A 14,428-nucleotide genomic window follows, 5' to 3' on the forward strand; every position below is an offset into this window, starting at 1 on the left:
TATTCAACCGTTTTGTCTATTCCAAATGCCTAGGGCATTAAGAGGGAAAGGGACCAGAACCGGATATGACTAAAATTAGTTAAACAACTGTCAAGGACGGTCTAAGGTTCGCCAAGGATTGGTCACTTGTGGGCAGTTGGAAGTATAGTATTGGATGAAACATATCGACATTATTATGAATATATAGGATTTTATTTAGAATGAGTTGTCATATGGAAAATATGAAAATGTTTCCATAATGAGAGTTGGATATTAAGAATCTATGTGTAGGTTAGAAACTTTTATGCAAGAAGGATGTTCAAAGGAATGTACTTTGAATGTGAGACTTCATATCTATGGAATTGTCTTGTAACAATCTCCGATAGAGCACTTTGTAATATCATTGCCAAAGTCTTTATGAATTTTGTGCTGTGACATTACAAAAGGGTCATTACATGAAATGTTAGAATCTAACATATTCTAACAGTGGCAAGAATTTGGTATTCTTACACTTGTGATAAGGATTGAGAATTATGAAATGAGCATCATTGGAAATGTGTTCAATTGATCTATTTCACAAAGTAAGGACCATAGATAAACATAGTATGCATGCTTAGAGCATGGGATAACTATTGTTTCAATTCAAGTATTAAGTTGATTATCCGAAACATTATACAATGAATAATGTGTAATCGACATGGTGATTAAATAAAAGGTGTTTTATTTATACTCAAGAGTTTGAGGCCGTATTGGATTCGATTATTCTTGTGTTTCACTTCGCATGTTTTGACTTCCAGAATAACTAGGTTATTCAAACATCCACAGTCAATCATACTTTAGAAGTAGGTAATAAGGTAAGACTGTCATGAATCCGACTGTAGATTGTCTAAGTGTTTAGGCATAGCAAAAGTCCGCTGCAGTGTTCATGAGTGTTACTGAAATAAGATTTGAGTATTGGATTAAACCCACACTCACGTGAATCACTTCATGGATTTTATCACGAGTGATTGTGAGACGATAATATCTTATATTCTTGAAACGGATACATGTGAGTTCTAGTTTGCAAGTCGGTTGCACATTGACGTATGTAAACCACCAGTAACTTGTTGTTATAAAACATATTGTTGTGTGTGATTTGATGAGTAAGTACAAGCAAGCATTTGAGTCGAAGTTTATCCGTTCCTTTTACCCTAAGAGGAATAAAAGCGATGTCTGTGGGCCCCTCGAGGATTTAGTGATGACACCCTAAGTGCTTGGCCAAGCCTGGACTAAGTTTATGTGTTCAACTGAAGTCTATTGCCAGTTGTCTTAAATTGGAAATCGGGAAACAACACATAGACAGAGAGAATGATTATAATCCATGTCTCATGTCTATACGATATCTAGAATGGAGGAATATATGATCCCTTATCTAAAGGACGCGTTGCTGATAAGAACAGAGTTCGACAACAGCTTTTGAAAGCTACGATTGCTAATCAGGTTCTGAAGTCATACTTGCAAAATAGTTATTAGACTTATCCAAGTGGGAGAATGTTGGATTAGGTGTCCAAGCCCATAACTATTTTGGTATGTACTTGATCCGATTATGAGCATTGTACTTTTGGGTTGCCTTCACTCATGCAACTTGATAGGATGACGAGAGGAGAGAGAGTAGAATTTATTATATGAATAATAAATTCGTACTCAAAATGGTTTTATTAATATATTACAAGATTAATATATTATTTGGAAATCATATTATTTAATTAGTATTGATCAGAAATTAATTTGGTGGTCAAAAGAGACTGATTAAATAAAGGGGACTGATATTGCAATTATCTGATAGTTGCTAGTTAGGCTATGAATTCCTAATAGAAGGGATTGGACGAAATCTATGGAAGCCCATAAAGATTTCGTCCAAGGGGGCCTTCTAGAAGGGCTCCATGGGTTGCATAAGGCCTAAGCAAGGAAATTAGGGTTTCCACCTTAAAACCCTAATAGCCTCAACTATAAATAGATCCCTTAGCTAGTGGAATTCGTCCCTATGAGTTTCTAGGAAGCCCTGACCGAATTCTTCTTCTCTCCCAAGTCATTCTGTTTGCATTGAGTGTTTGTGACCCCATTAGAGGTGCAACACTTGGGGCACTAGGCTTTCAGAAGTCAAGATCAAGAAGGATTAACTTGTTATTTCTACATAACAAGTAAGGTAAAGTTCTTAACCCTAATCATATGTGATTTTTTGTTATATGTATACTAGTTCTTAGGGTTATTGCTTTGGTATTCAATGTTGTATGTTCAATTAGAGAAACCTAGATCCGAAGAAATTAGGGTTGCATGTACACCATAGGAATGATGTTATGCTCATAACCCAACATGGATATCTTATTCTCGTTCAGCTTCAATATTAAGCATGATATCAAAGGTGAATGATCCATTTTTCATGGATTTGAAATTTGTTATAGGTCCCCACTCCCACTTAGAATCTTCTTTGAAAATAACATTTCTTCCCATTCGAATTGCTCTTGTTTCTGGATTAAGTAGTTGATAAAATTTTGTACATTTTTTTGACTCCCAAGTATACTGACTTCTTACTTATATCATTGAGTTTTTTTAGATGTGTGCCTACTATTTTTGCATAAGCAACACACCCAATACTCTCACATGATCAATGTTTGGCATCCGACCAGTCGATAGCTCGTAAGGTGTTGACTCTTTCAATGCTTTTGTGGTTATTCGATTTAGGATGTAGATTAAGTGACTCACGACTTCACCACATAGGACTTCTAGAACGTTCATGCCTTTTAGATTGCTTCTTGCCATGTCTACTACTGTTCGGTTGCGTCTTTCTATAACATTGTTTTGTTATGGGGAATAAGGTGTTGTATAGTGGCGTTTCAATCCGATTTGATCATAATATGTAGTGAATTGTGTCGATAAAAATTCACTGCTCCGATCAATTTGAAATACTTTTAATTTTAAACTTGTTTCAACTTCAACTTGTGCTCTAAATTTCTTAAAAACAATTAAAGTGCCATACTTGTTTTTCAACATATAAACCCAAATAACTCATGTATAATCATCGACAAATAGCATAAAATACCTATTTCCGGTTGGTGTTGGTGGTGTGATCGGCACATAGAGATCTCCATGCAGAGTTCTAGTCGTTCTTTAGCTATAAATTTGGTATGTTTGGATAGGATTTTCGAGCTTGCTTAGAGATCAAGCAAGCTTCACACAAGCTTGTAGAAACTTTGATTTTAGGTATTCCTTCCACCATTCTTGTATCAACCATGTGTTTTAGTGCATTGAAGTTGACATGTCCAATCCGCTTGTGCTAAAGCCAAGATGCCTCACCTTGTTTTGCAATTCAGCACTTCGAACTTCTTCTTCAAGTATGGCCCGGTCCAAACGATTGCTTGATTGTTGAACTTTTAATAATAGTTTTCCTTGTGCATTATGAATCCATAAATACATTCCAAGCATTACAATTCGATCACCATGTTGAGCTAATTGCCCCATGCTAATATAATTGCTACATAATAATATACTTCTTTTAGTAATCTATTTTCACCATTATTGCATTTAAATATAATTGAACCCCTACACTCTATTCGAACTTTAGAACCATCACCAAATTTCACATAACATCTAGTAGTTAGATAAAGGGTTTGGAATTTGCCTTTTTGTCAGTCATGTTGTTGTTTACTCCATTGTCGAGATACCACACTTTTGATTGGGTTGGAGTTTGTTCACTAGATCTTAGCTTGGAATTTACTTTTTCCTCATTCAAGTAAACTTCATTGTTTACTTGGGCTGCAAGAAGAAGTGCCGACACATGATCGTTCTATCCTTGAGTTAGGTTGGCTTCGTGATTCCTCCCACGACATGGGTTTTTGCACTCAACAACGTAATGACCAAAATCTTGACGATTATAGCATTGAAATTTAGATTTATCACGAGGTTGATACAAGTCATTATTACATTTGTTTTTTTTATTACCACCACATCGTCCTTTGTTTGAGTTGTTTTAACCACCTCTTACTCATCCTCGTGTTCCAAATTCTTTTTTGTTACAAATACATGAATAGATAAAAATTTATATGTTTTTTATTAGGAACATGTTTGGTAAAACTAATTGGTAGCTGAAAGTGGAAAGTTGTAGCTTTTATTTATATAGATATGTTCGACAAAAATAGCTGTTAGTTTTTAAAGGTTTAAAATTATATAAAAATAGCTAAAGGCTAAATCGCTTTTAGATTACAAGATTTTTATTTAACATAAAATTAAAAGATCTTACTTTGGAACTTTTTTCTTATTTTCTCTTAAAAACCAAACACACCCATATCTTTATACCCTCGTTGGCACACTTGTTTTGTCATAAATCTATTAATGCATAATAATAAAGGAAATGTCTTATTATGGTAATTATGTTTCAAATCCGTCAAAAAACATCATTCAAGTTTGGAATGTTCAAAAAACATCATTCAAGTAACACTTTTGTACAAAAAAACACCAACGAACTATATACTTTGTTCAAATGTCACCTAATGGTTCATTTACCGATAATAATTAATTTAGGAAAAAAAACAAGAGAACATGACTTAAAATGATAACTATGTTTCAAAATCGTTCAAAAAACATCATTGAAATTTGGTATGTTCAAAAAACATCATCCAAGTAATATCTTTGTACAAAAAACACTAACAAACTATGTGTTTTGTTCAAATGTTACCTACTGATAACCAACTCTTGTAGGTTAAAGGATGACTTGGTCTAATTATTGGTGATATAGACTAATAATTAGTGATATGAAATTAGTTGATACTTGATATATTCTATGTAATTATCGCGGTCAAAAATATAATAGTGCTTGTCGGCCGCTATTTGAAATCGCGGTCCTCACGGTGGTATAACGTTTTTTTATATTATGTAGGATTTATATTTTGTAGAATTTATATATATTAACGTATTAATCAGTAAATCATACTTCAAGTTCAACCCACACCAGTTAATTAGTTAATTGGTAAATCATACTTCACATATCGATTGATCATACTTCACAAGACGGTTACCAATGTCACAGTTAATCATACTTTGACACAATCAACAAAAAAACATAAGCAATACTTAGCATTTTATCATACTTCAACACAATCACAATTAACAAATAAAATGATTAAGTAATTTGGCAGTTAATCGTACTATAGTACTTCAAGTCTTCAACACAATTAACAAGACAAAACATAAATGGTTTTAATGGAAGTCATCACAATCACAAAAACATAATTTTATTCAATGGAATGACACAAAAAAACATTTTTTTATGTAACATAGTCCAAAATGGAATTTATTCAAATAGTTGTCACCATAATCGTGGTAAATCACGATGCTAATAGCGTCACCGCTATTTTGAAAATCACGGTTCTTTACCTCCGCTAACCACTATAGCGTCGCGATTGACTACATAGGATACATTCCTCCTTTCAAAATCAATTTAAGGCTTTTCATGAACGAGCAATTGAAATTTGTGAAAATAATAGGATAAATGTCCATAAGTAGCTCAAGGAAAGAAATTTGTAAAAACTAGAAGATGCATACTAGTTTGCAATCCATTCAAGTTTAGTCATGACATGTAGCTAGGCAAGATACAAACAACAAGTAGATTTCACCCCACTACAAATTGATATAAATATTCATCAAGACATTGTTGTAATCATATTAAATTGGCATACATGGTAGAAGAAGAAGCAATCCGAGAAGAGAAGAAGAAGTAATTCGTTAATGAAAAAGCCCTAAATCGATGATTTATAAAGGAAGAATATATCAATTAATAACATGCCACTAATTATTATGTCATGTCATACTAATTAGGCCAAATCATCATTTAACCTGCACGAGTCGGTTACCGGTGGGTAACATTTGAACAAAATGTATAGTTTGCTGGTATTTTTTTTAAAAAAAAGACCTTATTTGGATGGTATTTTTTTACAGACTAAACATGGATGATGTTTATAGTTACCCTCATGAGTCATTTTCTCTTGTTTTCTTTGCCTTAATTAATTCTTACCGGTAAATGTCGGTTACTATAAAATGACATTTAAACAAAGGGAAATCTACAAAAAAGTTTCAACCTTTTGGGAAAAGTTTAAAAAAAGTCATAATTTTTTTAACAAAAAAGTCACAATTATTTAACATTTTGTCCAAATTAACGAAAAAGTCATTTTTTATATTTGAACAGGAAATGACAAATTATGTGATTTCTCAAAATGATAGGACTTTTCTATTAAAAAAAATTAAAATGTTTTTGAAACTTTTTCCAAAAGTTTAGAAATTTTTTGTAGATTTCTTTTTAAACAAAATACTATTTAGTTAGTTGGTGGTTTTTATATAAATACCTTATTTAGATAGTATTTTTTTGTAATACCAAATGCTAGTTGAATGGTATTTTTTAAAATATTTTGAAATTTTTATAAGACGTTTTCCTTAAATTCAATTATGCTTCAGAAAGTTGCATGATTTTATTAGAACTCAAACACGTGTTACAACATTGTCATTGCAGATCAAATTCAAACCTGAAGAAAAAAAACAAACAAACAGTACCTGATCATCATCATCTTGATTTAATACTCTCCACAAATCCACTGCTAAGAAGCTTCTCTACATATTTCCCCAATACATCCACTTCCAAATTCACCTTTTGCCCGATTTTCTTCAATGGAATCACAACGTTCTGCTGTGTATACGCCACCATCATGAAATTAAAACACCCATCTTCATCAAACACCTCCACCACCGTCAAACTAGTCCCATCCACTGCAATAAATCCCTTCGGCACTATAAATTTCAATATCTCCGGCGAAGTTTTCACCTTAATCCACAATGAATCTCCTTCAACCTCCATTGAAACAATCTCACCTGTTCCATCAACATGCCCCTGCACAAAATGCCCACCCATTCGTGTCGATGGTTTCACAGCTCTCTCCAAATTAACAACCGAACCTTTCACCAATTCGATTAACGACGTCTTTCTTAACGTTTCAGGAGCCAAACCGGCTTTGAACTCCAACCGATCGGAATCAAATTCTGTGACTGTTAAACAGGTGCCGTTCACGGCTATGCTGTCGCCGAGGTTAACGTCTTGGAGGACGGTTGGAGAATGGATTACCATGTCGAATGATTCGCCTGATTCGTCGAAACCTAGTTCCTTGATTTTTCCCAGTTCTTCCACGATTCCGGTGAAGAGGGATTTTATCTGTGTTCTTTGGTAGGTTTTAAGGGTAAGTGATTTTGGTTTCTGGGGGTTGAAAATGAGGGATGAGGGGAGTTTAGGTTTGAGATTTGTTAATCTAAGGGAGTTGTAAAGTGGGAATTTGAGGATCGAGGTTGATGACATCGCCATTGTTGTGATTTGGATTCAACAGTAATCGGGTTGATGGCTCCATTTATTGTGATTTGGATTCGACAGTAATAATTCCTTGGTCTGATTCATGGCGTTTCTCGGTCTGATTCATGGCGTTCTTCATTCTTGGATTTTAGCTTCGACGCAAGGAAAAACAGCAAGGAAAACCCCTGTATCCGGAACTCTACTGTTCTATTTCTTTTGCAATTTTAAAGAAAATTATAATAAGAAATTAAATATAGGTATTTTAGATATTTGTATGGGTCAATCAAAATTGCAATTAGAAAAAATTGTAACAAGAAATTTAAAGTAAAATTGTATACTCGGCTCGAAATTACATTAAAAGGTTCTTTTATAAAAGTTATTTTGGAAATATTAGCCGTTTAAAAATGATGTTTTGTCAAAATTAACTAGAAAGACGTAAAATAACATACAATCATATGTAGAAATTTTGTATGTTTTATCTCATATTCCATATTGTATTATATTTGTTTTTTTAAGCTTTTAAAATGACAAGTTTTATCAACACGTATTATAAATTAAATAATAAAATTATTTATAAAATAAATTATTAAACAATATTTAATAAATTCTTATATCAATAGATCTTTTCATAGATGGTGTTTATTAAAGTTATATGATCGAGCATAATGTTATTTTCTGATGACTTGTTAAATAAATAATTAAATAGATAAATATGATTTTTAGAATGGCATCTATAATTGAATATTTTATATTATTTTAAAATGAGAAAATAAAATTTTTATCTTATAAAACTAAGTAATAACTAAATAATGTAATAATTAATTATATTAAATAGAGCTTTAATAAAAAAATCAATAACCAATGTTAGTATTCTATATATTTTTTTAATAATATAATTTTCAATAAATATACAAGATGGGGAATATATTATTTACAACTAATAAATGACCTCCTTGGAAGAATTTTTAAAAACACAAGCTCGTTGAAAACTATTTTGGGTAGCTTTCTGAAAAGCTATTTGATAAATTATTTTTGTTTTGTTAAACACGACAAGCTAACAAACTAGTTTATAAGTTAACTGTGATGTGTCAAACATAGCTTAAATAGCTGTATTTGCTCTTTTATATAATAAAGTATATTTATATATAAAATATCATTAGTGCTCTACAATTGACCTTCTATATGGGTTAGGTAACTCGTTAATGTGGACTGATGATGTGGGTTACCATTTTTTAAAAATATATGCATACAATTTTTCTAAAGTAATTAAAATAGTTATACTTTTGCAAAATAATTTGTTAGGGTTTTGTTTTGTTGAAGCAATATAGTAATTTTGCAAGTACCGTTATATAGGGATACGAGCACGGAACGGAACCAATCCTGAAAACCGAATTTGATCGAAAGTTAAATCTTGAGTACCGAACCTTATTAACATTACCGAGAATGGTACCGGTTTTCGGTACTAGCATTGGTACTAATGGTACCGAATCCCGAATTTCGTGATTTTAGAGTATCGTCTCATATGTTTAAATTTGGTATCGGTTTTTGTACGGTATCAGTACAAGATCAGAATTTGATACTAACTGTTCATCCCTACTGTTATAAGAGATATGATTATGTTGTGATAAATTTAAAAAAAGTCATTATTTCATTTCTTAATTTGATTCCATTTTTCTCACTTTAGTAATTAAATTTAGATGTTAACAATTAAAGATAAATTTATGGATTAATCATATAAAATGTTCTAACTGACGTGATGCATGACGTGACGATAAAGTCATGCCTCAAACTTTACGAGTCATGACGTTTTTCAAGATGTGACTTAAGCCGATAATTTTGTATATATAAAAAAGAGAAATCATATAATTATTGATTTATACAAAATATACCAAGTTTTTAGAAAAGTTATATCGACCCTTAATAACAAAAACCGATAATGTGCCTTGGTGCGCCATAACCTGTCTTGGCATACGCCACGCCTAACATCAAAGACATACATGTTTCGAAACAGCGTAGTCATGCCTCGTGCCATGACACGCCTTAACATGCCTTTTGGAACCATGATCACATATATTAATTTAACATTAACTTTCTAAAAAACTCAAATTTTACTTATTATTATTATTATTATTATTAGGATAAATTGTAGATATGATCCATGTGAATTCTCATTTTATGATTTTTTTTGTTTCAAAAAACACCATTTGGGGATGGTTTCATTGTGATTTTGGTTTGTACATTCAAATCATGTATGATTTCTTCTATTAATTAAAACATGTACCCTCCTCATATGAGACATTTTTGTCTTTTCAATATTTTCTCTCTTCTATTCTATATTACAGATTTACAATCATGGTAAAACGTTTGTTTCTTAATACAAGGAAAATGGTACTGACATTGTAGACCATTAGAACCTTGAACTATCATTTTGACGTCAATCTCATCTACACTAAGTTACTCTGCTTTTAGTAACTACATTGATATGAATGTGGTTTGTTACCAATGTTACTATGCCTCGTGCTTAATACATCTTTGTAATTTTTTTGTTTACTTTTTACAAATGCTCATCCCACCATTCTTTCAATTGAACTCTGTCACGGTGGTAAATTTACAAGATTCCCCAGTAGTATGTACGTAGATGGTCAATTGTGTTTTATTGATCTATTAGACATCAATGAATTTTATATTCGTGAAATGGATATTGTTATGCAAGAATTAGATTATTTTGAGGGCCTAATCATATGCTACCATTTTAGCTTTACACATGGTGATTTAGATTTTAGACTATAAGCATTAGGTTTTAGGTAACGATGGTAATGTTATTAATCTCTCTCAATAGGTTGGTTATAATAAGGTTATAAAAATGTACATCAGATATGGACCATGGTAAAAGTAAAAGTAACTTATTTACCTATTTCATGTCACCTAAGTGTTCCCCTAAGGTTGTCATCAAAGAATTAACATAAATCAGGAAAATACATTTTTTAAACTTCCATCTCTAAAAAAACCCCACTAATATGTTTGTGAGATTGAATCATATATAGGATCCCCAACATATTGTTTATGGTCTTCTGTCAAAATACGTAATGAACTAGGTCAGCAAATCTAGGAGGAGTATAAAGTAATTGTCAAAACAAGGAAGCTCATCATGTAGTAATTAAGAACTTATGTCTTGAATGGCTTAATAATACAACTACTTCTAATGTTTAAGAAGACATAGTTTGTGTCTTTGGCTTATCCCATAACCAAAAATAGATGAAAGTGTAAGGGATGAATATGATAAACACTGTATGAAGATCACATGCTTAAAAATCTAGCAAAAAACAGAGCTTTTAAAAATCACAGAAGAAAATTTAATTTATGAGTTTGTAGAGCTCATAAAAATACCACTAGGTGATATTGTTAGCTGAATATATATATATATATATATATATATATATATATATATATAGAGGTAATTTCAATTGAAAAAATAAAAAAGGTTGAGAATGAGGGAATCATTCTCAGCCACTCATTTAATCTAAGCATAAAAGACACGGTGGCAAACTTGTAAATATGATAATAACATTCAATCTCAAATACGTAACATCGATTTCTTTGTTGAATACTCCGAATTTGAATTTCCCAGATTCGCAAACGAACTCAGTTGGAATCGGAATTTCTTTGTTGTTCATGAAATTGGAATTGGAGTTCTGGACTCGCAGTCACAATCAACATTGAAGGACTCGGAATCGGTACTCACAGGTTCCTAATCGGATTTTCGGAAATCAAAATCAAAATGTGAAATCGATCAGACATAGGATGTCGCATCTGAAGTCGGAAGCTTTTGAAATTGGAACATATATTCTAATCGGAACAGTTCGCGGCTTGATTATCAATATTACAAAGAGATCTGGAATCGGGATTTCAAGGTTTCAAAATTGAAATCGGAATTTTTTTTTGGAATGAAATGAAAATCGGAATTGCACGCTTCAAAGTCGAAATCGAAAGTATATGATGATTTGGAATTGATAACTTGAATTGGAAGTATCATGTTTTTAACATTTTTAAAAAAGTTAACTTGTATGCACTCCAACTGTTTGATGAAATGCATAAACTAAATTACCACGTTATATTCACATATGAATATGTTTTTTGACCTGAATCAGTATATGATTATTAAAACAAAAAACAAATATGCAAGTCTGTATGTTATTCATATGTGAATAACGTATAAAAATTATATATATTTGTGAAAACACCTTGTAATATTCATATGTGAATATACTGTGTAATATTCATAAGTGAATATATCATCTTATGTTCACAAGTGAATATACTATGTAAAATTCACATGTGATATACCATGTAATACTATGTAATATTCACATATGAAAATATCATATAATATTCATAAGTGAATATACCATCTAATATTCACAAGTGAATATACTCTGTAATATTCACAATTGAATGCATCGTCTAATATTTAAATATGAATATACTATGTTTATTATATATAATATTCATATATGAATGATACTTAAATTATAAAAAAATTAATCATACTTTTTATTCATAAGTGATAATGTATTTTTTTCGGAAAAAAAACATTGTTTTGAGGTCCTAAGCAAGTTTGTAATTCATATGTGAATAACATATATGAATTATATTTGCATGTGAACATATGTAATATTCACAAATGAATATATATGTAATAATCAAATGTGAATATATATCTATTATTTACAAATGAATAAAACTGTCAATAAAACCGAGGACTACAAAATATATAAAATTAAAGATAAAAAAGTATTTGATAAGAATATATATTTATTCACATACAACTAATCTTTTTAGGTTAATAAAATAATTATATAAGCATATATATTTTTATTAATGTTATATTCATTTGTGAATAAATGATAACTTTTTTTTCGGAAAATTATAAAAATAGAAAAACGTCATTTTGAGGCCCTAAACAGTCCCGGATGGCCGAAAAACACCGTACGTCACGGCGAAGCGGTGAGTTTTGTAAATTGCACCATTTTCCATCAAATATGCGAATTTCGTCTAATTCCAAGACTAAACTTCATTGCGGCAAATTGTTTTGATGATGTCACTAAATTTTCATTCCTACTAGTGATGACATCATCATGACATGCTATTTATCCATATATGAATAAAGTTTAAAAATCATTACGACATATTTACTGATGATGTTACTAACTTCAATCTCACTAGTAAAAACATCACTGTAATATGTTATTTTTATTTATGTGAATAAACTATGCATGTTGATTTATTTATTTTATGAATACAACCTTTATATATAAAAATAAATAATACACTATAAGAATTGGTTTGTGAATAGTTTTTTTATATATTGTAACAATATTATTTTACATGTAAAATCAACATTATACTAAGACAAACAACATTTTATTTGTTAATGAATATCATTTGCATTTGAATTTAACACGATCAAAATAAAGAATATATTAAATTGTATAACATTTACACATGAATATAAAAACATATTGTCTTCGTCAATGATATCTTCTCAATTACGTCAACCAATCGTCAACCACCGGGATATGAACCAACCATTGATTGAAATGTTATTCTTTTATTGAGTTATACCGATACCTGAAAAACATGTGAATACACATAAAAAATGTTAAAAATATACTTTTAGTTCATACTAATAGCGATTTATCACATTCTAATTATCACATGGTATATTCACATATGAATGTATAATCATATGTGAATATTATATGATATATGTTGTTTATATTGTATATTTACATGTGATATTCACAAATGAATATTACATAGTATATTCACATATAAATATTATATGGTAGATTCACATGTGAATAATATATTGTATATTTACTTGTGAATATTACACATTCTAGTGACATCTAAATATTGCATGGTATATTCATTCATGAATATTACACAGTATATTCACATATGAATAATATATAGTATATACACTTGTGAATATGATACAATATATTCATATTTAAATATTAAACGATGCATTCACTTGTGAGGATTACATAGTATTTTCACTTGTAAGCATTAGATGATACATTCACTTATGAATATTAGATGGTATATTCATATGTGAATATTACACAGTTTATTCACATATGAATATTACACAGGATATTAACATATGAATATTACAAGGTATATTCACAAATATATATAATTTTTATATGTTATTCACATATGAATAACATATAAAATTGTATATTTGTTTTGTGTTTTAATAATCATATACTGATTAAGGTGCGAAAACATATTCATATGTGAATATAACGTGGTAATTTAGTTTATGCATTTCATCAAACAGTTGGAGTGCATACAAGTAAGCTTTTTTTAAAAATGCTAAAAACATGATACTTTGACTATTAAAAACTTACAAAATAGTAGATTGATAGAGATTTATATGAAATTTTTCAAAAAAAAAATGATTTGATGTTTTTCTAACCTTAATTTCGAAGTTTTGTTTGATGATCGATGTTGAATGAATGATATGAAGTGAAATTGTTGTTGATTATCGATGATGTTGATCTAATAACACTGGTAGTATAATTAATCGTAGATGTTGAAGATATGCTCGAATTCAAGCATAATTGAAGGTTGGATTGAAAGAACCAAAAACAATTTTTTTTTGTCTACTGTTGAATGATGTTGATGAACGTGTTTTTGACGAAGATGGATGATTGATTAACACTGGATGATGTTGATCGAGGATTTAATTGAAGAAATTTGGATGATCGTTGAAGGTTGGAGAAGAAATTTGGATGATGAACGATCGAGTAGTAATGAATTTGAATTGTTATCAAATTATCCACAATTATGTATTTGTGATTGAAGGATATCATATCATATTTACAATTTTGCCACCGTGTATTTTATGTTAAGATGTTAATTAAATGATTGGTTGAGAATGAATCCCCAATTCTCAACCTTTTTTTTCTCAATTGAACCCTCCTCTCTCTCTATATATATATATATATATATATATATATATATATATATATATATATATATATATATATATATATTTGCAACAAAATGGTATAA

General features: G+C 30.3%; 1 protein-coding gene across 1 annotated transcript; it reads right to left on the reverse strand.

Annotated features, from left to right (window-relative positions):
• Positions 1–6,451: 6,451 nt before the first annotated feature.
• On the reverse strand, positions 6,452–7,534 carry LOC145107518 (riboflavin synthase-like). The gene has a single exon (XM_079044412.1). It carries the CDS (start codon positions 7,355–7,357, stop codon positions 6,569–6,571), a length of 789 nt encoding a protein of 262 aa, XP_078900538.1. The 5' UTR covers positions 7,358–7,534; the 3' UTR covers positions 6,452–6,568.
• Between the last annotated feature and the right edge of the window lie 6,894 nt (positions 7,535–14,428).

This window comes from Lactuca virosa, chromosome 4, assembly GCF_052849685.1.
Source record: "Lactuca virosa cultivar CGN04683 chromosome 4, Lactuca_virosa_CGN04683_v6, whole genome shotgun sequence".
In the NCBI taxonomy this organism is placed as follows: Eukaryota; Viridiplantae; Streptophyta; class Magnoliopsida; order Asterales; family Asteraceae; genus Lactuca; species Lactuca virosa.